Source organism: Brienomyrus brachyistius, chromosome 17 (genome assembly GCF_023856365.1).
Source record: "Brienomyrus brachyistius isolate T26 chromosome 17, BBRACH_0.4, whole genome shotgun sequence".
Taxonomy (NCBI): Eukaryota; Metazoa; Chordata; class Actinopteri; order Osteoglossiformes; family Mormyridae; genus Brienomyrus; species Brienomyrus brachyistius.
This window is the reverse complement of record NC_064549.1, coordinates 13,487,081-13,510,486: the sequence shown is the minus strand read 5'-3', so window position 1 is coordinate 13,510,486 and position 23,406 is coordinate 13,487,081. Positions and strand designations below refer to the sequence as shown.

Below are 23,406 nucleotides of genomic sequence, written 5' to 3'. Positions count from 1 at the left end.
TGATTGGCTATCTCTCAGAACCAATAGCTTTTCCTTCTGCCCTCAGAACATTTTTGTGTAAGTAAAACCCTCATAAGCAATAATATGAAGTAATACTTACCATGTAGTATCATGCTAGCATTAGTGTTTCCCATCACATTTGTGGCCACGCAGGTGTAGTTGCCGTAATGCTCCTCAGAAACGTTGAAGAAGACTAGCCTGGATTTTTTACCCATGTTTTCTATCTTTGCCCCATTCAATCCACTGAGGATCCTGAAAAAAAGTCACACAGAGTAAAAACATATTACGTCTAAAAGGACTAAACTGTAAGTGCTCAGGGTTTCCAATAGCTCATTATATATTAACTATGCCCGGCAGTATAGATCATAAGATAGAGGGACACCCTGTACAGGATGCCAGTCCATCACAGGACAACTACAGCCATCGACTCTGAAGGAAATTTCACCAACTACGTGTCTATGGACTACAGAGGAAAACCAGAGTACTGAGATAAAACATGAGAAGAACATGCAAACACACACACACACACACACACACACACACAGCACTTCCCATTGAGCCATCATAAAAACTAATCACAAATTTTTATATGAATTAAGGACATAATACAAATTCACTATACCTGGACATATGCATCACATGCATATTTACAGAGCTCTCCTTCCTCTTGGCATTATTTAAAGGAGAGCTTTCTCTCATAATTTATTACATATAAGCATGTGGCATGTTAGTTAATCTTAAACCCATATCTTAAGCATTATCCATTATGCTCTGATCATAATAAATGAAGTTTTTGTCCTGTCAATATACTGTAGTTTCAGATCAGACTAACCAAAGGCCCACATCCATGTCCCCTTCGGCCCATACTTGCCTGCGACCTTCTCGGTACCACTGGAACTCCGCCCCCGGGATTGCTGAGGCTTCACACTGCAGAACGCCCTGCTGCCCCCTGGCGGCTCCAGTGGCCCTGGTGCTAAGGATGGATGGTGGATCTACAGGCCACATTACACTCAATTAAACCAATCATAATGAAGGGCGGGGCCTAAAAATAAGGTCAAGCTAATCAGACAGATCAGAACTCAAACCAATCATAATGAATGGCGGGGCCTAAAAATAAGCCAATCAGTTTTGATCATTTAAATATAATACATTGATCTTTGGGGTGATTTAGTTGTTTCTGGTTTCATATTTTTATCATCTATGTGACGTCATTCACAAGTAAAAATTTAATCACAGACACTTCATTGGAATTATAATCATAGGAATCCTCACTCATAGTGTACTGTATCAATATTTTTCTTTCAGTTAAAAATAGAAGACTGATAAAACAATATCCTTTAGGGATTTCCATCTCTGTCACTGATGCCAGTTCAGAACACATCTCTCAATACACTGACAATGGCCCGATTCATAATAGATACATAGGAAGCAACTACTAATGCGATAGGATATAATTCACCCCTATTGCGATGCAGTACAATTTTTTATGATTTGAGTTAGCAAAATGCAATTCAATGCGATATGTTGCAAAAGAATATGATGCTATGCAATTTAATATGGTGCAGTGAAAGAAACAGTATCCTGAGTTCATCCCTAATTTTATCCAATGCACACTTTTTAAATCAGGGTAACTGCATCATGAACTTTTATGCTGCATAAAATCCGGTCATTTTAAACATCCAAGATGGCAGCATACTCAAAGTCCATGGCCTGGTACTGAACGCTAATGCCAATGAAGACAGTGCTAAAGGTCCAGTCAGAGATGATTCCCTACACTTCCTGCAGCACTGATCCGGCACACTCATTACAAACCATGATGTATGATTAACGTGAATTATCGTCAATCTTGAGCTTACAATTGACTGTGATGTGCACTGTTCTCATGTCAGGAGCTGAAATGTCATTGCTGGAGGTGCACTCGTAAATTCCAGATTGTTCTTTGGTGATCGCTGTGATCTCGATGTATTCGCCTTCAGACAGGAATTTGTTTCCTGGAATAAAAAGACAATATAAATTTTTCATGGGTACATTAAAATTCATGCTAGAGGCAAAAACACTGATGAACAAATGAACTCTGACATTCTAAAAGTATGTTTTTAACCCATAGCCTTTCCTAAACATCCTTTTTCATAGAAGCAGAAAAGATTATGGCAAATATACAAAGTAAATAAGTTATCTGCTGATCAAACAGGATATCCAAGTTCATATACACAATTCTAATTGCCATACATAATTGCCACCCAAACTAGAATAGATCTGCCTTTAAATGCCGTTAAAATACTACATAACATGATATAATAGTATGGTGGTATTACAAATTACAAAACGCCTGTGGGGGGGGGGGGGGGGGGGGGGTGCAGGAAAGGGGGCTGGTGCCGACTGGTTGGGGATGGAAAACTGTCTGGGAGAGGTGGGATGTCTGGTCTGCACGCTCATTCAAACAATTTAATGATGATTTCAGAGCAGTACATTTCATTGGTCACTTTTATAGGAGCATTGGACTGCAGTGAATCATGGGAACTGGCTCATCAAGGCATCAGCAGGGGAGGCTGATGTCACTGTTCAGTCACTGGCTAATTGAATGTTTTTATCTGTCCTTTAATTCATGAGTATTTTTTCTCCTTTTCTACTATGGCTTTTAGGTCTTAGCTTTGAGGTACAACTGGGGTAGACTGAAAATGTTAAACAAGTGTCGCGAAACCCAGCTAGTTATTATTCTGCAGCCTCCGTTCTTGCTGAGATTTGTGGAAACAGTAATTGGCGCCAACGAGGGAGAATCCAGATTATGCAAGGCCACAGCCTGGATCGAACAAAGCGGTGCTCGGTCTGTAGGCCAATTTGCATCCTCTCACAGGTGACACCGCGCAAATGAAACAGACTCGCGCGGGACTCGTTCGGCACAGGTGATTTATCTGGAAAGTCTGTCGCACAGTGATGAATCATTTTTGCATATTGAAAAAGAACAGGAATGAAAATGTAGCATGTGAGCAGCAGTAATTAAGACAATTCTGAGAAGAAATATATTCAACAACAGAATGACACAACCGGCTCAGACGATGGGGGGAGCTTTGTGCATGTGCTTTTTTTTAATTATATCATTTTGTTTCTACTTATACTCTTTTCCTTAACTCATGTTCTATGTTGGGGGGGGGGGGGGGGGGCACGGTGGTTATCACTGTAACCTCACACCTCTGGGTGTGATGTATGTCACCTGGGATTCCCCATGTTGTTGTAGGGTTTCCCTGGGGTACTGCGGTTTCCCCCCACAGTCCTAAAACATACTGAGGTTAACTGGCGTTACCAATTTGTGAATGGTGTGTGAGTGTACCCTGTGATGGGTTAGGACCCCATCCTGGGTTGTTCCCTGCCTTGCACCCGTAGCCTCCAGAATAGGCTCTGCACCCCCTGTAACCCTGAATAGGACAAGCTGTTACAGAAGATGGATGTTCTATATCGTCTGTCAATGTATGCACCGATTTTGCAAAAACAAATTCCTAGTACATGCAGTTGCACCTGGCCAATAAACAGAATTTTTCAAATTATTATTTCCACCCAGTCAGTGACCAAAACGCCGCATAATGACCTGATCACACCTTCCACCAGCCCAGAGAAAACAAGCGTGCAGCATAACAGAGAGACCACCATCCCACTTTCACTAATGTGTCCTTTAACTGCTGGTCGCCCCCCATGGCACAGACAGAGAATCCTTCGAGGCTTTTAGCAAACGCGCATCTCTCTAATGAGGGTGTTAATTAGCCTGGCATGTCTACATTCAGATCATTGACTGGCTCGGGAGTAAGAACTTCTTTAGTGTGCAACCAAGAAAAACAGCAATTAAAATAACAACGAATTTTTGATTATTAGGAGGGAAAATTGCCCTTTAACACATCATTCGTGAGCATAAATATTGTTATATTTTGTATTATACATTCTATAAAAATTATTTTTCATATACAGTACTGTGCAAAATCTTAGGCAGCTAAAAGAAATATTTAAAGCTGTTTATCTGGGTAGTAAGTGCACAATTTAACATTAGAACATATACAAATTAACACAGTGAAAACTGGTAGAAATATTTTCAAATACTGCATAGTTCCTAGAAATAATGGGGGGATTTTGGCAGAGGTTTTGAAATGGCCAAGCTGACACAGTTTAACAGGGATAATAGCAGAGTTTTACACCAACGTAAAGATCATTAAACATCATTTTCTTTGGCTGCCAGTCTGTTGCCCAGTACTGCACAGTATGTCAATATTTTTAACTGGCACAGTGACCAGGACTTTGGCCTTATACCTCTAGAGCAGTGTTTCCCAATCTGGTCCCCAGGGACCCACACACAGTTGACATTCTTGCTACCAGAAGCTGTAGGGAGCAAAAATGTGGACCGTCTGGCAGGAAGCTTAGAGGGAACAAAAACATGGACCGACTGTGGGTCCCTGAGGACTGGACTGGGAAACTCTGCTCTTGGGTTTGCAGTTAGATTCCCATGTAACTTTGGGTTTCCTCCCAGTACTTCCACAGATCAAACATGTGGTTGGTCTAAAGTGTTCATGGTGTGTGATGAAGAATGACAGTACTGTATGTGTGCCCCGTGAGGGACTGGCATCCTGTTCTGGGTGTCCCTGCCTTGGAATACACTCTAGGTTCAGCATGAGCTTGTACTGAGTAAGCAGGCATGGATGATGGATATACAATACAGTACCTGTCAAAGGTTTGGATACACCTACCCACAGAAAGGTTTATTTGGACTATTCTCTATATTTTAGTATAATAATAAAGACATCAAAACTATAAAATAAAATATAATTTGGGGGGAGGGGCAGATCAGTGGGTTGGGACTCGGGAGGTTGTTGGTTCAAATCCCAAAGTGATCCCATCACTGGGCCCTTGAGCAAGGCCTTTAACCTCAATTGCTCCAGGGTCTGGCTGACCTTATTTTCTCCTCTACACCAGCTTCATGAGGTGGCGTCCTGGGATGCTTTTACCCCACATAAATGCTAAGTACTCATTGGCCGCTTTCCACTCACTGTCTGATCAAATTACTTAAAAATTATTTCTACTGTGTTTAGGTCAGGTGTCCAGGTCATGTGATGTGACACTATCACTCTCCTTTGTAACCGGCTTGGTGTATCCAAACTTTTGACTGGTACTGTATATTTGTAGAGGCGGCATGGTGGTGCAGTGGTTAGCACTGTTGCCTCACACCTCTGGGAGCCGGGTTCGAGTCTCCGCCTGGGTCACATGTGTGCGGAGTTTGCATGTTCTCCCCGTGTCGTCGTGGGATTTCCCCCCACAGTCCAAAAACATGCTGAGGCTAATTGGACTTGCTAAATTGCCCGTAGGAGTGCATGTGTGAGTGAATGGTGTGTGAGTGTGCCCTGTGATGGGCTGGCCCCCCATCCTGGGTTGTTCCCTGCCTCGTGCCCATTGCTTCTGGGATAGGCTCCGGACCCCCCGCGACCCAGTAGGACAAGCTCTTTGGAAAATGGATGGATGGATGGATGGATGGATGGATGTATATTTGTATTGCTGCTGCCTATTAGGGAAAAGATCTTGGGCCAGATGGACAGAAGCTGGTTTTTAAACATTTAAATATTCTTTGATTATACAGCATGATTCCTGCAGCTGTACTACAGCAAAACAGCTAAGAAAAGCTACAAAGTGTATATCACTACCGTAAATATCTGTCTAACAATATGAATTGTTCTCTTTCAGCATTGCACTCACTTTTCTAAACACAAAACACATTTAAACACATTTACTGTTTCTCGGGCATAGTGGGTTTGCATTTGACCGTCAGTCGTCTCTCATTAGCGCTGTTGGTACAGCACACAGCCAAGCGCTTGTCATCCTGCAGAGGCTCTCGCTCCCCAGCACTCCCTACTCAGATCTACCTAGAGGCAGAGGGCAGAGACGAGACCCTCCTGCCTCGTGGTCGACCTCACCTGGCCAGGACGCCCGGGGCGGCCAGCTTCACCGCTATAACATTTCCAGCTCACTTAGCTTCTGGGATAATGTTTCAGGCAAATCGCAGTGGAAAATGCGCCAAATCTATACCAAATGCAGAAGAAAGCAGTCTTGGTATGCGAGCATGCTCCTCTTACCTCGCATTAAACGGTGCCTCCATGTGATGCTGGGCTCTGGTCTCCCGGTAGCCAGACATACGAGCCTGACGTTGCTGCCTTCATTCACTGTCATATCTTTGGATACGTTTACGATCCTTGCAGGAACTACGGGACAAAAAGCACGATGCTAAATAATGTGAAAACTGATATCTCACGCTGTTTTTTTAATTGCATAATTTTTCGCCAAATTACGTATCGGCCAAATAACGCATAACACCCATCTCCCCCTCAGCACACACAGGGAGGATGCAAACCAGCACACTTCCTCCTTTGATGAGTGCGCTGTCAGCCGCCCACTTCCTGGGGGCTCCAAGCTTCCTCGAGCATCATGAACTGCTTGGAAGAGAGCTCAGTTCCACCCGCAGCCCTGCAGGCGTCCAGATGATAAAAGATGCCGCTGGAAAGTGATGCAAGTTGGAGGAAGCCAGCTATCTAAGCCTCCAGACCTAGCAAAGGTCAGATTGGACTCTCTTTGGGTCTCCTTGCCGCTGGCTAAAGTGACACACTGCAGAGGCCCATGTTACACGACCCTAAATAAAATCACCTGTGTTTTCCCAGTTCCCTTGATTACACATTGATTTCTTTCAACAACAATGAATCACACAAAAGAAATCACTAAAAACAGAAACTTTATACCACTCCAACTGTCAAGAAGATACCACCAAAAAATATTTTAAAATAGGAACCTATAGTAGGTGATTCTAAAAAGAGCCAACGGCGACAAAAGACGCAGGGACTAGAGAACGCAGATGCTGTGAGGCCACAGAGCCTGTGCTGGTGAATCATCCTTTGAAAGAGTTCAGTGTGACCAGAATGGTAAGATAAAGAAAAACATTTAGAACTGCCGCATGTTGTTCATACCAGATTAATTCATTCTATCACCAGGTTTATTTTGGTTTTTTGGCAGAATGACTTTGTTCAGCCAAAGGTCGTATGGAGCTGTAGGGTTTATGCTGGGAAAATAGACTTTTAGAGTTTTGGAACCTTATGCAAGTGCTAATGTCATTCATATGTGTATTTTAGTTGAGTATGTTTGATATACAATGAGCCCTTGCTTAGTCACTTCCAGCCTCCATAAAGGCAGAGGGGTGTTGGGTGGACACTGACCTTGTACTATGAGGTGTACCCTTGACGACTTGGGCTTCCTGTTGGTGAGGATGGAGCAAACATAGGGACCTTCGTCGTGCACATCCACGTTGCGGATTCGGATACTGTACTCCGTGACAGGTGTGTCGTTCAGGAGAACCACACGGGGGTCCAAGGACCACTTCTCTTGGCCGGCAAACAGGATGGTGGTGCGATTCAGCCACGCCACCCTCGACACCTTGGTTTCTGTGATGCATCTAGGGAGGAAATGGGGGGGGGTGGGGGGGTGGATACAAAGATAATTTCAGTAAAATGGTTGCAGTCTTTGCCTGTGTTTTGCAAAACATATTTACTATTTTATATTTTACATATATTTCCTAATGTACATACATTTATTAATTTATGTCCAACAGCAAATTAATTCTGAGTAATTAACGAATATTAAAAGTATATGAAATTTTCGCTTTGAGCAAAAATGTCTTTATCCTACTGTCTTTTTGTGGCTTCTTGTACTTGCCATTCTGTAACCTAGAACTGTAATGTGTAGCTACTAGACAATTTACTTGCTTCTAATCCAAGTGCAATGAAGATGAATGGGAGGGTGAGTGGGTGGGTGGAGGGATTGATGGTTAAATAGTTCAAGTGCAAAGACGAATATTAATAATAGTTACTGAAACATAATGCTTATACAACATTTATGACGTTAAGGCTGGGAAAGCCATAGTGATAATATCTGTTTGTTCAGTAAACCAGCCTGGCAATTCTGTTATTTAACACAAACATTCAATTCCAGAAATGCTGCAACTTGGAATGAGACACTATATTCCCACCAAAACCAGTTCACTCCAATTGCTCCCTGTCCCGCAAATCAGGAGGCTTCAGTCCTCCATCTAGCATCTGCAGCAGATGCTGTCCAACCAAATGAACCTCCAGGCAACTCAACACTACAGCTCAACTACCAGCGAAATCAAGTCAGATTTCATAAGCATAATCATCTCATGATTCCCTACAACGCAAAATGAAATAATTCTTTAAGAACATCTAGGAGCGATACATTTCAAAGCCTTTGTTAAAGTGGACAAACCTACATAATGAAAAGCATTTAGTGGTGTCCCACTAAAGAGGACGATGGCTGTACAAGCCCAGGTGGCTCTTGAGTGCTGGAAGCAGGACGTTGGGTCTCCAAGCGGCTGCTGCTGTGAGCAGATCCCCACCCAGAAAGGAGACACATGTGGCATAGCATTCCAGGCAGCTTGCTGGTTGTGGTAGTGAGTGACACAATGTCCTATGCACCGCTTTCAAACTGAAGATAACAAAGCAATTCAGGACAGCCTGACAAAGAAAAGTGTCATTCATGTGTTTATATAAAGACAGGTTAATCTACAGGTTATGCATCAGACATCATTTTGCTACCAAATACCGTGCAGTTGCTTTTATAATTATTATTGTTAATGTCTAAATAACTGGTGGGCCCTGCAACTCGCAGTACCAGTGCAGGCACCCCAGGCTGACCTGACCTGACTAAATAATTTTACAAATTCCTTATACATTTAGTATGTACTTATTGATACACAGTCTTATTAAACCTGGATGCACATAATGTGTTGAACCATTGACTAATTCACAGATTCCATCCTTGACTGAAATTTTTATTCGCTGATTACTATTGGCAAGTAGGAGGTGTTTGTCAGGAGTATTTAGAGGATGATTCACAGAGACAAGCTGTTCTTTTTCATTTTAAAGCTGCATACTCCTCATTCTTGGATGGCCCTGTCGGTTGCAATGCAGCCTCCCACCACCAGAGGTCAGGGTTTGACTCCCAGCTGTGTGCATGTGTGGCGTTAGGGTTAGGGGTTATGGTTAGCGGTAAGGGTTAGGGATTAGAACAGTTCTTCCCATGCTTATTTGGATATCTCCAGGGGCTTTGGTTTCTTCCTGCAGTCCAAAAACATATAGTTAGGTAAACTGCTTCCTCTAGATCACCCACCATACGAAACACATCCCTCACTCTCAGACACATACATCAATGAGCGTTACTCATTCAGACATTAAGCAATTTGGTCACGAAAAAGAAAAAAGCTATTCTGCATTTTAGATGAGCATTTAGATGAACCAAACTCTTGTTACACTAATAAACTAGAGGCTTTTGAGATTACATTTCTCAGTTTTACCTAGTTACACAAGCAAAACTAAGCAAGAAATGCTAATCCGTTTGTCGTCACAAAATTGGTTTCTCTTTTATTTCTTTATGTGAAGGGCTGAAATTTTGTAGATTCAGAGATCTAGGTCGTTAATAAACCTGAGCACTGAACTTACATGCAAAGATTATGCTATAGAGATTGGTCTTGATACAATTAACCACATTTACAGTACAGACAGACACAGAGACATTCTGTAAAAGCAGGTTGAATTATTCTTTAATTATAAGTAAATCAATAAGCAAGAAATGTTTTGATCTTTACAGTATTGTACTGTACGAATCAGCACAATTGACAAGATGTTGACAGAGGAGGTAAATTTAATATGGATCATTTTGCAATGTTTGGGATGAAAGGGGAAACTCATTATGCCATAGCTATAGAGTAATTTTCCAGTCTGGGTACCAAATCAAATGTTTGACTGCGTTTTTAAATCACCTCTGCTTTACGAAATTTGAATTTGCCATCTGTCTGCTCTGTCGGACGTCTAACTATGGCACTTAAAATGTAAACGTATTCCCTCAGTTGTTCGTAGTGCCTGCATTCTGGTTGTTTTTTTAAGATAAGGTGAGTTGACTGTTTGGTGAAAACATCTCATGAAACTTTAGCAGTAGAACTTTCCAAATATGATATGAATCCCCTATTGTAAAACAAACGTTTACAGAAATGAATAATAAATATATTCATGACCTATTTTTTCCAGCGCCAGCTGTTCCATCTGGCAATTGCTCATATTGTTGCTTAAATTTTCAAATTAAGAGTCTGCACAGAAACACATGGTCACACCCACATTTACAGACATTTGCAGTTAGTCGCTTCTTGAATCATATCCAAAGTGCACCACTGTCCAAAACAAAGTTTAACCTGACTGCGAATTCTAAGGAATCACAGAAGGAAACAGAGCTTAAAGTAGAAGTGTTTAATCTTAATGATTTTCCCACTAAATAATGAGGTTAATGCAACACTGTAACAGCCCAGCCCTCATCCAACTTGTGGTTTATTAATAAAAATATATGTCTCTTTTGCTTCCTTAAGGAACCAGGGACCAATTCTCTATGGTCACTGTAAAAGGTCTTTACTCCTGAAGACCCCAAATCAGTGTCTGCTCCTGCAAATCACACAGCTCACTTTGCTGTGGCAGGCAGACCACAGACCTGCATTTGCCCTGTACAGCACAGAGCACAGACCAGTCTTTGTTCTACCAGGCCACCAAGCATAGACCAATGTTTGCTCCTGCCGGCCACAGACATCATAACTACTCTTGCATCTACAGATCGCAGTCTTCATTCTTCGTACTATATATCACAAAACTCTCCTGACCTGTTCAGGGTTACTCATATATCTTGTGTCAAACAAATGAGTTCCAAAAAAAAATGCAAAAACACAAACCCCACCCTAGTCTCACACAGACTCTCTTCATGTCCTCATAAATTGTTTTCTAGTATTACTGCAACATTTGATCATAAGACTAAGTTAACGCTAAATAATTTAATATTTTAATATTTCCTTTAGGTTTAGGCTATACTGTGAATAATACATTATGCTTGAAGAACAAAATCATCGAAATATTAGGTATCCTAATTATTTTTTGCGGCTTTCGGAGACTGCGGCATTGAAAACGTGGCCAGGTAAGATACCTTTTTGGGAAAGGGAGGGGAAGCAATATCAAACAGAACACCTGACATATAGAAAGAAATAATTTCAATGGCATATGTTCAAAACGTCACGAAAATGGCACTGAATGATGACAGCTGGAAATGATGCGTTACAGAAACCTACTTTAAAACGGCACTGTCGCCCTGCCTGACGGTGACGTTGTCCATGGGTTTGGAGAAAGACGACTCCCCGCTCTGAGCCGGAGCTCCTGCAGGCAGAAGAAACAGCAGCCTTAGCGCTATCCCGGCGAGGTACCTCCGGCGCAGCAAGAAACACCCGTGCAAAGCCATCCCCGGCCAACGACGGAGAAATCCTTCGGCTCAGCCCAAAAGTTTATGAAATCAGAATTTCAGGAAGCGTGAATTGCTGCGCGACTGATTAATTGATTCACATATATCAGTTTAACAGTCTTATAGGTTTAAATATCCAGTATATCATAATTCATTGTCCATAGTTATTTTTAATAGTTAAATTTCGAGAAAGGGGGAAAAAGCAACACAAAACATCTCTTTTGAAATTGAAAATGCAGTCTTCGTTGACTTTTGAATAATATTTTTTATTTTTCCGTTGAAAACTCCGAAATGTGCAGGCGGCTCCTCCCGAGCGTACTTCTCTATGAAAATATTAATGTTTCGAAACCAATTCGGTCAGCGTAAAGTTAACAGAATCAAGCGGGAGTTCACACAGAGAATCTTAAAATTGCACACATGCATATTATATAAGTATGTAGCTCAGTAAAATGCAGTGAGGAGAAGCGCGTTAGTAACATTCCTATCCTTGGTGCCGATGGACTCCGCGCAGCATCCCGGCTGCTCCTCCCCTTTAAAACACCGGTGAAGCGTGCTAAAATGGTCGTCAACCCGGCAACTCAGACAAGATATATCTATGCCACTGGAAGTCGTATATCAATAAAAGATATTAATATATGCAATTTGTTGACAATGACTGGGTCATTTTATTTAATTTAAATTTCATTTCCTGAAATTTAACACCACATACTGTACAGTATATAGCATCAGAATGAATTAAAGTTTAAATTTACTTTTTATTCGTAATACCACTGGAATTAGTATGCTTGTGGTTTACATGGTATCTACATGTTTGTTAAAAATATGATATAGAGTAGATTGAGGGCCGGTCAATCATATAGGTGACATAGTCTACTGCAGAGGGTGCAAAACTTCCGAGGGGGGCGACAACTCGCCAGGATGTGAGTGACTGCAGGTTAATGGGTGAATAGTAGGGTGGGTTTATGTAAAGCTGACTTGTGCAGTAGAACAGTGCCAAACGTTATTTATATTGGCCCAAAATGGTGTCAATAAATGTTATTTCGGAAAGAGACTTTTACCAAACCTATAGGTTAGACCAGTGTTTCCCAAGCCACTCCTTGGGGAACCCCGGACAGTCTATGTTTTTCCTCCCTCCCAGCTCCCAGCCAATCAGGAACACTGAATACTTGGTACAGATGTGCTGGGAGCTGAGAGGAAGCAAAAACATGGATTGTCCGGGGTTCCCCGAGGCTATTGGGCAACTGGGTTACACAATAACTATAATGAACAAATATCAATAATTAAATGATTTTTTTCATATATAATCATATAGCGTAAAACATTTCCTATGCTTTTTTATTTATCTCCTGAAAGCCCAAAGTAAATTACATGCGTGGTTCCACCTCCTACTTTCTGTTGACACGCCCACATTTTGACACACCCACTAATCTGTCGACACGCCCACTAATCTGTCGACACACCCACTAATCTGTCGACACACCCACTACTGTATCCTGCAGAGACCAATACTTACACTTGCCAGCTCGTTTCACTTTGCCTCAGACAGGGGGCGCTGGCGGTGAAGCTTTATTAAGGCATCACATCAGCTTGGACCGGTACTGTCCAGTCAGAATATGATATATATTAGATATCACCTCAATGTCATATATTTCTAACGTCACACAATGACATCACATCATGATATCACCTGTCTAACATCACTGACATCACCTATGACATAATACTGTACCCAGAGATGGATTTAGTGATTTGGATGCCCAATAGGCAAAGATAGGTACAGGACCCCCTTATAAGATAACCCATGAGATCAGTATGAGATCACTGCAAAGCTATATTCTTGACTGGGTGGCCACATTATGCAAATGAATAAATTAATGATGATGTTACACAGTTGATATTGATTTAAGATGAAAATTGTTTATATACCAATAGATAAAGTAACACTCACTAATAAGCTATTTAGCAAAACCATACATGGTGCCTATATCTGTAGTGAAATAAGAAGCATGGGGAAGGATCGTAATGCGTGCACAATTTGCACAAAAACATCTAGTTTGTTTCACCATCCAAATATTTAAAGGTCTGCTCAGGAAGGCAGGCTAAGCCACTGGGAAAACTCCAGTTGGCCAGTTCAGGCCTGGGTGCCATGGGGCACCTGCACACTTATGTCAGGAACTGACACACATGCGCGATCACCCTTCTAGGGTGCCACCTTCTGAGGGTGAAAGTAGCTGGCAAGTTGCGACCCTTAGAAATGCACTAACCCTATACAGTCTTGCCACAGAACAGCTACATGATATCAGGGCACCACTATAAGCATTCGCGCTCTCTGCAGTGTACCCCCTCCCTGGCAAATTTAATCCAGCAATGGGCTACAATTCCAATTTTGATTAACGCCCCAAAAAAGGGTTGGGGTGGCCCTGTAAGTGAAGAAGCGACCAGATGAGCTGAGATAAATAGGACTGTTAAGCGATTATTTTTTTAATTGTGATTAATCACATGCATAATCATGCTGCAATGACATCAAAAAAGAATTTACTGACTGTATATTCAGTATAGAAATTAAATTCAATTAGCAATCTTTGCATATACTATTCTCCCATTGGATTATCAAAATGAAGGCAGTCAAAGATCAAATAAATAATAATGCATTTTGACTTCAAAGCACCTGTTTAATAATACAGCTTCTGTAGTGGTTGCAGAGGGGTTGTTGCTCTCCTAGTCCCCCACTTGGACTGGGACCAGCCTGGTGTTAATGATGCAGGACTGGGGCTGTTTTGTAAATTGCTAAGAGCTGGTATATGTGTCTATGAGAGGCGCGCTCGACTCATATGTGGTTTATGTGAGGGTAGGATCAGCCTGCTGTTAATGATGCAGGACTGGGGCTGTCTTGAAGGTTGCTGAGAGCTGGTACAGTATATGCGTCTATGAAAGGCATGTTTGACTGTGACATATAGTGTACATGAAACAATATGATCTATGACAGCAACAGCCTATACCAGAAGTACTCTTTCAAAGAGATAAGCAAGGTCTTCGGTTGTGTTAGGCTGTGTGTGGTGAGCCTGGGCAAGGTCACAGCTGACAAGCTGTAATCCTTTAAACCAAGACCCTAAAGACAGTGCTGTTACTCTGGTGTCTTACCATGGAATATTTTTACAGTATTCATAGTTCTTGGAATAATGAAAAATCTTCAGTGTCTCTGGGGAAAAGCGAGGTCAGAAATGAGCTATATTTATATTTAATAGCGCTTAAGAATGCCTTAGTGGATTTAAGTAGGGTTTTAAGTCTGTGTCAGAAAGGTCAGACTCATTTTGAATACACCGAATCCATCATTCGATTTTCTGTGTCGTTATATTTAACATATAACGATGTTTTCTTGTAAACTAACCAGGAGATCGATTAAATGTGGCAATTCCTTACCGGAGTAACTCTGAAGTTTCATGCCTCTGATCCTGTTCCCCTTTCCACCTCTCGGAAAGTTAATATTTACGCAATTTATGTAAATATGTCTGAGAGGGCAAAAGGGAATATCCAATCCAAATTTTTTTGGCTATGTAACTAATGAAGTTATATAAAGTTTAAGCCAGAGAGAATTCATTTCATTTTCTCTTTATTTCAGCAACATTCTCCTTAAGTCAAAAAGATCTGAACCTTGTCGGGGTTGCTGGGTCAAATCCCAGGGGTCCACCTGCTTCTGTATATTTAAGCCAGGGGGTTAATGTGAACCTAAAATATCCAACTGCATAAACAGACACATTTTTAAGTTACTTCATGTGAAAGTTTCAGCCAAGACAAGTAAACTTACAATAGGTGCATGTGCTGCCCGGTGAAAAAAATACTCTGAATATTTATTGAATGTTATGTTTAAACCTTCATGCAGCAACCATATGACATCTAGGGAATATTCCCTGTGGGTCTGTGGATGTTTACTGTTAGCTGGGATATTACAAGCCATATTTTCAGAAGACGACACCGTGAGGGACTTGGATGATGCCATATAATGATGAGCAGGATGAGCTGGTCTCAATTCCCTGAACTGAAACTTCATACTGCAAACAGATGAAGGTTGCAGCAGCCATGTAGGTGATAGACAGGAATAACATGCAGCTTGTCCTGAACTCTATTTTCTCCCTCAGTAAAGTGAAAGAATAAAATTTGCTAAATATAATGGTGTGAAACAGTATAACATGGGCAGCATAATAGAAAAGAGCAAGGCATAGTGTCTTTGGTGATTTGTAATTCCATAAGATCTTCCATCCATCTTATAAATTTTCATCCAGTACCGGGTCACTATAAGCCTGGGGCCTATCTCAGGAATCACGAGGCAGAGACACCCTGGACGGGATGCTGGTCCGTCACAGGGCACATGGCAGGGGACACCCTGGACGGGATGCTGGTCCAACACTGGGCACATGGCAGGGGACACCCTGGACGGGATGCTGGTCCGACACCGGGCACAAGGCGGGGGACACCCTGGACGGGATGCTGGTCCGACACCGGGCACAAGGCGGGGGACACCCTGGACGGGATGCTGGTCCGTCACTGGGCACATGGCAGGGGACACCTTGGACGGAATGCTGGTCCGACACCGGGCACAAGGCGGGGGACACCCTGGACGGGATGCTGGTCCGTCACTGGGCACATGGCAGGGGACACCCTGGACGGGATGCTGGTCTGACACTGGGCACATGGCAGGGGACACCCTGGACGGGATGCTGGTCCGACACTGGGCACATGGCAGGGGACACCCTGGACGGGATGCTGGTCCGTCACAGGGCACAAGGCAGGGGACACCCTGGACGGAATGCTGGTCCGACACTGGGCACATGGCAGGGGACACCCTGGACGGGATGCTGGTCCGTCACTGGGCACATGGCAGGGGACACCCTGGACGGGATGCTGGTCCGTCACAGGGCACAAGGCGGGGGACACCCTGGACGGGATGCTGGTCCATCATAGGACACTTTAGAGACTCCATTTTTCCTAACTGAATGTTTTTGGACTCCAAGAGACATGCCAACTCAACACATGCAGATCAGGGGTGGGATTTAAATCCTGGAGGTGTGAGGCAACAGTGAAAGGCAGTGCACCACCGTGCCACCTGATCTCCAAATGTTTCCAACATTATAGCTGCTCGTTCTCCATCATTATTGCCAGCCTTTTGAAATGCATAAAGCGCCCTTTCTGAGGGGGCTCAGGGAATGAAGAGTCCAGATACTATAAATGTTTCCAGATGCTCCCCTTATTGACACTGGGTTATATATGACTGTAAGAAGCATTTTTTAATCTAAGTTACTGTGTTCTTGTTGCTTGTGTTATATACACATCTGACTGCTACTGTTTTTGCGTTGGGTTGTGTCCAAATGTACCAAATACTGCAAATTAGTTCAAGAGAATTAAATGAATTTGATATAGACCAGACAGATAAACAGAAGAAATATAAATACATTTCATGGGCAAACTTGTGCATATGGATGAAAATACAGAAGGACCACAGAATTACATTTAAATCAAAGTAAACACAAAGAACACCCACATGTCTCTCTCCATAAGTCATCTTCAGAGGCAAACGTGTGCAGACTGCACATTTTAATCATCCTGTCAAACCATTGTAAACACGGCAGCTTTGCAGACATTAAAAATGAACGGTGACAATTTCTACAGGCTTGTAATGTGCACTTAAACGCCTCCTCTGTGTCGAATGTAAGCAAGCTGACACCTCAGCGACTAAGGCAGAGAGGCTGGGATCTGAGCCAGGCTCTCATGCACAAGGAAGAAAGGACACCGTTTTGAACAGGCAGCTCGGGTTGGATTATAATTATTAGAATGTGCTTGTTGATTGTAGTACATGATCTGACTTGGAGAATCTCCCTTAAGAGCAGCTATTGTCCAGAACTCAACCCAACTGTGAACGGGTCTGTGAAACTGTACCATGTATGTTAATGCTTTTTGAAGGGAATTAAGGGCCCTCAAGGTAGGACCCAAATGAGCAGAAATGCTGAAATTAGTTAATCCTGGATGACAGGCTGTAGTACCAAGGTCACATGGTAAAGTGGCGAGTCCAAAGCAGCCCTCTAGCTATAAGAATGACTTGGTGGCAACGGCCTTTGAGTCTGAGTCATTAGTCTCTGCATTATCTGGCTCCAAAGTGATATTTCATCCTGTGTATCTTAAGGGACTTTTTTCTGCTGACTTGGCCATGAAGACCTGGGAACGGAGAAGAATGATTGAATGAGTTGTGTTCACCTTTGACCTGCTTCGGATATTCCAAAAAAGCACTGAGGGATGAATTGAAAAGCCGTCGTGACTCTCTGGCGCACAAGCGGCATGGGGGGGATGTATTTTTGTGTCGTTTCAGCAGGCAGACAAGCAAACCGTTGTTCTTGTAAACTTGGCGTGATCGTGACTCAGAGAGCAGGCCGGATTTGAATCCTTGTGAAATGTCTCAAGAAACAAGAATCAATTGTGAAACAATTTTTTGATATTCATTAGGTTATTCGCCTTAAAGGAAGCACAGGGCACATTTCAGGGGATGCACTCTGGGCTTCTTTAGATACGGCAAATCCACTGACCGCACATCTCAGAACTGTGGGAGTATGGCATGAAGGGTGTGTGTCCATTGAGGGAGGGGTGAGGTCTTAGAACAAACCCCTCTATTCCCCTGAGAGTAATTACTCAGGTATATAAAACAAGGCGGGGGGGTAGGGGAGGTGTTCATCCTGTGCGTTTAAATTAAAGGTCATAAAGTTGTGTCAATGGAGACAACATGCAAACTCACACCCACAGCCCCACAACCCTGAGGTATGACACCACACCCTTCTTATGAATAATATTTTAATTAAAAGTGTTACTGTTCTACATATTAGTATCCATCCATCCACATTCTAACTGTTGATCCTGGTCAGAGTCACAGGCCAGTCCATCACAGGGCACAAACCCGGGGCACACTGTATACAGGATGCCAGTCCATCACAGGGCACAAGCCTGGGGCACACTGTATACAGGATGCCAGTCCATCACAGGGCACAAGCCTGGGGCACACTGTATACAGGATGCCAGTCTCTCACAGGGCACAAGCCTGGGGCACACTGTATACAGGATGCCAGTCCGTCACAGGGCACAAGCTTGGGGCACACTGTACACAGGATGCCAGTCCCTCACAGGGCACAAACCTAGGGCACACTGTATACAGGATGCCAGTCCATCACAGGGCACAAGCCTGGGGCACACTGTACACAGGATGCCAGTCCGTCACAGGGCACAAACCTGGGGCACACTGTATACAGGATGCCAGTCCATCACAGGGCACAAGCCGGGGGCACACTGTGGACAGGATGCCAGTTCGTCACAGGGCACAAGCCTGGGGCACACTGTACACAGGATGCCAGTCCGTCACAAGGCACAAGCCTGGGGCACACTGTACACAGGATGCCAGTCCGTCACAGGGTACAAGCCTGGGGCACACTGTGGACAGGATGCCAGTCCATCACAGGGCACAAGCCTGGGGCACACTGTACACAGGATGCCAGTCCGTCACAGGGTACAATCCTGGGGCACACTGTACACAGGATACCAGTCCATCACAGGGCACAAGCCTGGGGCACACTGTATACAGGATGCCAGTCTCTCACAGGGCACAAGCCTGGGGCACACTGTATACAGGATGCCAGTCTCTCACAGGGCACAAGCCTGGGGCACACTGTATACAGGATGCCAGTCCGTCACAGGGCACAAGCCTGGGGCACACTGTATACAGGATGCCAGTCTCTCACAGGGCACAAGCCTGGGGCACACTGTATACAGGATGCCAGTCCGTCACAGGGCACAAGCTTGGGGCACACTGTACACAGGATGCCAGTCCCTCACAGGGCACAAACCTAGGGCACACTGTATACAGGATGCCAGTCCATCACAGGGCACAAGCCTGGGGCACACTGTACACAGGATGCCAGTTCGTCACAGGGCACAAGCCTGGGGCACACTGTACACAGGATGCCAGTCCGTCACAGGGCACAAACCTGGGGCACACTGTATACAGGATGCCAGTCCATCACAGGGCACAAGCCGGGGGCACACTGTGGACAGGATGCCAGTTCGTCACAGGGCACAAGCCTGGGGCACACTGTACACAGGATGCCAGTCCGTCACAGGGCACAAGCCTGGGGCACACTGTACACAGGATGCCAGTCCGTCACAGGGTACAAGCCTGGGGCACACTATGGGCAGGATGCCAGTCCATCACAGGGCACAAGCCTGGGGCACACTGTACACAGGATGCCAGTCTGTCACAGGGTACAAGCCTGGGGCACACTGTGGACAGGATGCCAGTCCATCACAGGGCACAAGCCTGGGGCACACTGTACACAGGATGCCAGTCCGTCACAGGGCACAAGCCTGGGGCACACTGTACACAGGATGCCAGTCCGTCACAGGGCACAAGCCTGGGGCACACTGTACACAGGATGCCAGTCCGTCACAGGGTACAATCCTGGGGTACACTGTACACAGGATGCCAGTCCATCACAGGGCACAAGCCTGGGGCACACTGTACACAGGATGCCAGTCCATCACAGGGCACAAGCCTGGGGCACACTATGGGTAGGATGCCAGTCCGTCACAGGGCACAAGCCTGGGGCACACTGTATACAGGATTCCAGTCTGTCACAGGGCACAAGCCTGGGGCACACTGTACACAGGATGCCAGTCCGTCACAGGGTACAATCCTGGGGCACACTGTACACAGGATGCCAGTCCATCACAGGGCACAAGCCTGGGGCACACTATGGGTAGGATGCCAGTCCACCACAGGGCACAAGCCTGGGGCACACTGTATACAGGATGCCAGTCCATCACAGGGCACAAGCCTGGGGCACACTATGGGCAGGATGTCGGTCTGTCACGTGGTATTAGTAATATTACCTCAAAAGGCTACAGCTTGTTACTAATAAAAATGCTAACTGATAGACCATTAGTTTAATTCATGGCCGGTCTGAAGTATGATGTTAAGTGTCTGACCTTTAGCCCATAGATGGAAAAATACAAGCATGTCTGTTCTTGCATTTGGCCTATATGCCCTTTCCCAGCCACCCCTAGAGGCAGTAAACACGTGGTCTTTCCACCAGAAACTGAACCAAATCCCAAATCCTTTGTCGATCCAGTCCATCAGCTTCCCTCCCATCTCTGATATGAATTATAATGTGCATCTGTGACCTAATGATCCAGTCGGACCCTGACACGGACCCGGCCACTTCCGCCTCGGGGGAACATTCTGTTTGTTGACAAGCCCACCCCATCCTCCTGTCACTGGAGCTCCACCAGTTAATATGCACCTGGACCCCAAATCCGTTAAAATCCAGGCTTGAAATCAAAGATGTTCATTCTGGCATATCTGCTTATGGAGAGACTTATCATTTCACATTTGGCACTTGATGACAGCACTCGATGCAATTTATTTCTAAATTAAATTACTATTGCTGCTGCCTTTGCTGTTGTATTTATCCACCATGATTATGATTAATATGCCATAAGCATTATTAAAATGGAAAACCAATTACCTCATCGTAATTACAAGGGCATGGGGATGTACTGAGTCAGACCACACAATGAGGGCAAACAGCCAGTCCTGCTTCAGTTGTTACGGCTGCAGTAGGTCAGTGCCCAGTTCCCTGTGTCCAGTCACACCAGCAATCACACCTGGACACCATAAGGGATTGAGAATGAGGGCGGTGACAGGGATCCCAATACTGAAGCACTTATTATGCTTATACATAATTACACAAATTTGGGTTCTTTCTTAATTATTGGTGCATCATAATGCATTGGTCACACTTGCATCGCAATTATAATGAGTTTGACTCGGCAAAGCATTTAAAAGTTTTCTTTCGACATATTTTTAGCCATAGTGACAAACATAATTGTTCTTGTAACGTGAGAAGCATCCGAATGTGGCAGGACAGTATGAGGCCTTTGCTGTGTTAACTGCTATATAATTACATGGCATGCGAATATATCAAACAATGCAGCAGACTGCGGTGCTGCGAAGCTGCGCTGCTGCTGAGAAAGCAATTCTCTGCCCAACACAGAAATGCATGAAAAAACAAACCAGGATGTTCTTTATTATTTCAAAAGCTTGATCTCTCTGTACAACACATGTCAGCACGGTGAAGTACGAATTTGAAACTTTCGAAAAATAATAGGTATTGATAACTATAGTGGCACCTATACAGGGTGCAACCCTGCTTCATGTCCTCAGATGCCTGGGATAGACTCCAGATTAACCCTAACCCTAACCCTAACCCTAACCCCCTGATGGATGGATGGATGGATGGATGGATGACAGTTCTCTATAAAAGTCTCCACTTATTTCTGTAAAATAAAATGGTGTTCGTTAAATGTTTCAATCTGGTTTGGCTGCATTCTCCTGATTTTCATCATTTTCATCTCTTGCGGAGGCAACAAACTGTAAACTATAATGGCCATTTATGACATCATTCAACAAAATATTGCAATTTACACATATTGTTGGACGTTAACGTTCATGTTTTTGTTTAATCATAAAGTGTGTGAGAAGTGTGTAATACTATTTAGACCCATTAAATATTAAAACAAACCATGTTTTTAGTACAACTGGTTTGTACTCCTACAAATCCTGTGATTTAAAAAGAATCACCATGCCTTCTGAAACGCCAGGTGTTTAATCTGCTCTTGGCCTCCTGTCACTTCACTGTGATCTTCGTCACACAACATTAATCCTGGAGACGGAGAGAGGGGGCCATGCAGCAGATTACAACTCAGCAGATTACAAAAAACCCACAACAGGACACCAGAAGCTTATAAACACACCTAAACATGACTTTAAATCTTATTATGTCTATCAGTCCCTCAGATTAAGTATTTCTATTGCAAAACCACCATTTTTTTTACCGACAATTCCAAGAAAAAATATTTTCAATCCACAATGGAAAATAAGTCAATGTAATTTAAGTTGACAGACTTGTAGATACGTTTTAAGTACACAAATATAGTAACCTTTTGTCAAACTCATGAAGAGTTTCATTGTCCTGTTTTATTTCATACCTTCATAAAATATATTCTGAAGCCTGATTTGCAAGTCTGTGGTTCCCAGTATTGCTGAGCTGAAGCATTCCGACCCAGGGGGTTTGAGGTAAGGGAAATAGGACTAATGTCTGCGGAGCCCCAGGCTAACTGCATAGCAAAACCAATGGTCTCCGACTGGCGGACACTGGTCTGCGTCTGGACCAAAAATGGAATCTACACTATGTACCTCCATTAAGTACCACAGTGACTCAGAGTCCATCCCAGGAAGGCCACAGCGTGAAGTGGGTCGTGCCCTGAACAACAGGCCTGTCTATTTTCGAGGCCCCATATTACTTTCACATACCAAGGACAGCAAAGAGTCACCTAAACTACCCGGCTTTAGGCAATGACAACCAGCAGACCCTAAGGAGCCAGGGAGGGGTTCGCAATCCCACCCCCAAATCCTCAACCCTGGAGGTGGGAGATAATAACAGCACCCACTCATACCCCATAAGGTCCTACAATTTTTATTATAAAATTAAACGTAGGTCTTTCTAAGGGACGGCAGCAGTTATATGGGGGCTGGAACATAAGGTCATAAAAGAAAAACACCAACCTTGGGATATTCTTACTCATTCAGCTAAAAGTGAGCCTGAAACAGAAAGATGGTCTAATATTATCCCCTCACAAACTATTAGTTTAATGTTAAAATATTTGCATAGCGCCAATGTTCCTGCTTTATGATAGGTGGGTGTGATTGTATGGTCAATGTGACTGATGAGCGGGGCTACAGAGACCTCGTGTGGAAAATATTATTACTGCATAATTTGTTTCATTTTCTCCCCAAGGATTCTGCTGATGTAAATAGAATGAGACTGAAGAATTCAGTATCATTAGGTGCTTGATTCAGGGCTGTCAATGATACATAAACACAGTGTACACTGTATGCCAGCAGCCCCCAGATATATATATATATATATATATACATTTTTTTTTTTTTCTAGTGGTAACAAT

General features: G+C 43.7%; 1 protein-coding gene across 2 annotated transcripts in view; it reads right to left on the bottom strand.

The window, feature by feature from the left end:
• Positions 1–23,406, bottom strand: part of LOC125712410 (opioid-binding protein/cell adhesion molecule homolog) — a 44,770-nt gene that overhangs the window by 1,701 nt on the left and 19,663 nt on the right. The window contains exons 2-7 of one of the 2 annotated variants that reach the window (XM_048982438.1): positions 11,189–11,273; positions 7,233–7,468; positions 6,105–6,230; positions 1,857–1,991; positions 872–992; positions 101–252 (exon numbers count right to left, since the gene is read on the bottom strand). In XM_048982438.1, the coding sequence (XP_048838395.1) occupies positions 101–252; positions 872–992; positions 1,857–1,991; positions 6,105–6,230; positions 7,233–7,468; positions 11,189–11,273 (855 nt within the window). Of the gene's footprint in view, positions 1–100; positions 253–871; positions 993–1,856; positions 1,992–6,104; positions 6,231–7,232; positions 7,469–11,188; positions 11,863–23,406 lie in introns of those variants that run through there. The other variant, XM_048982437.1, reaches the window with a different exon arrangement.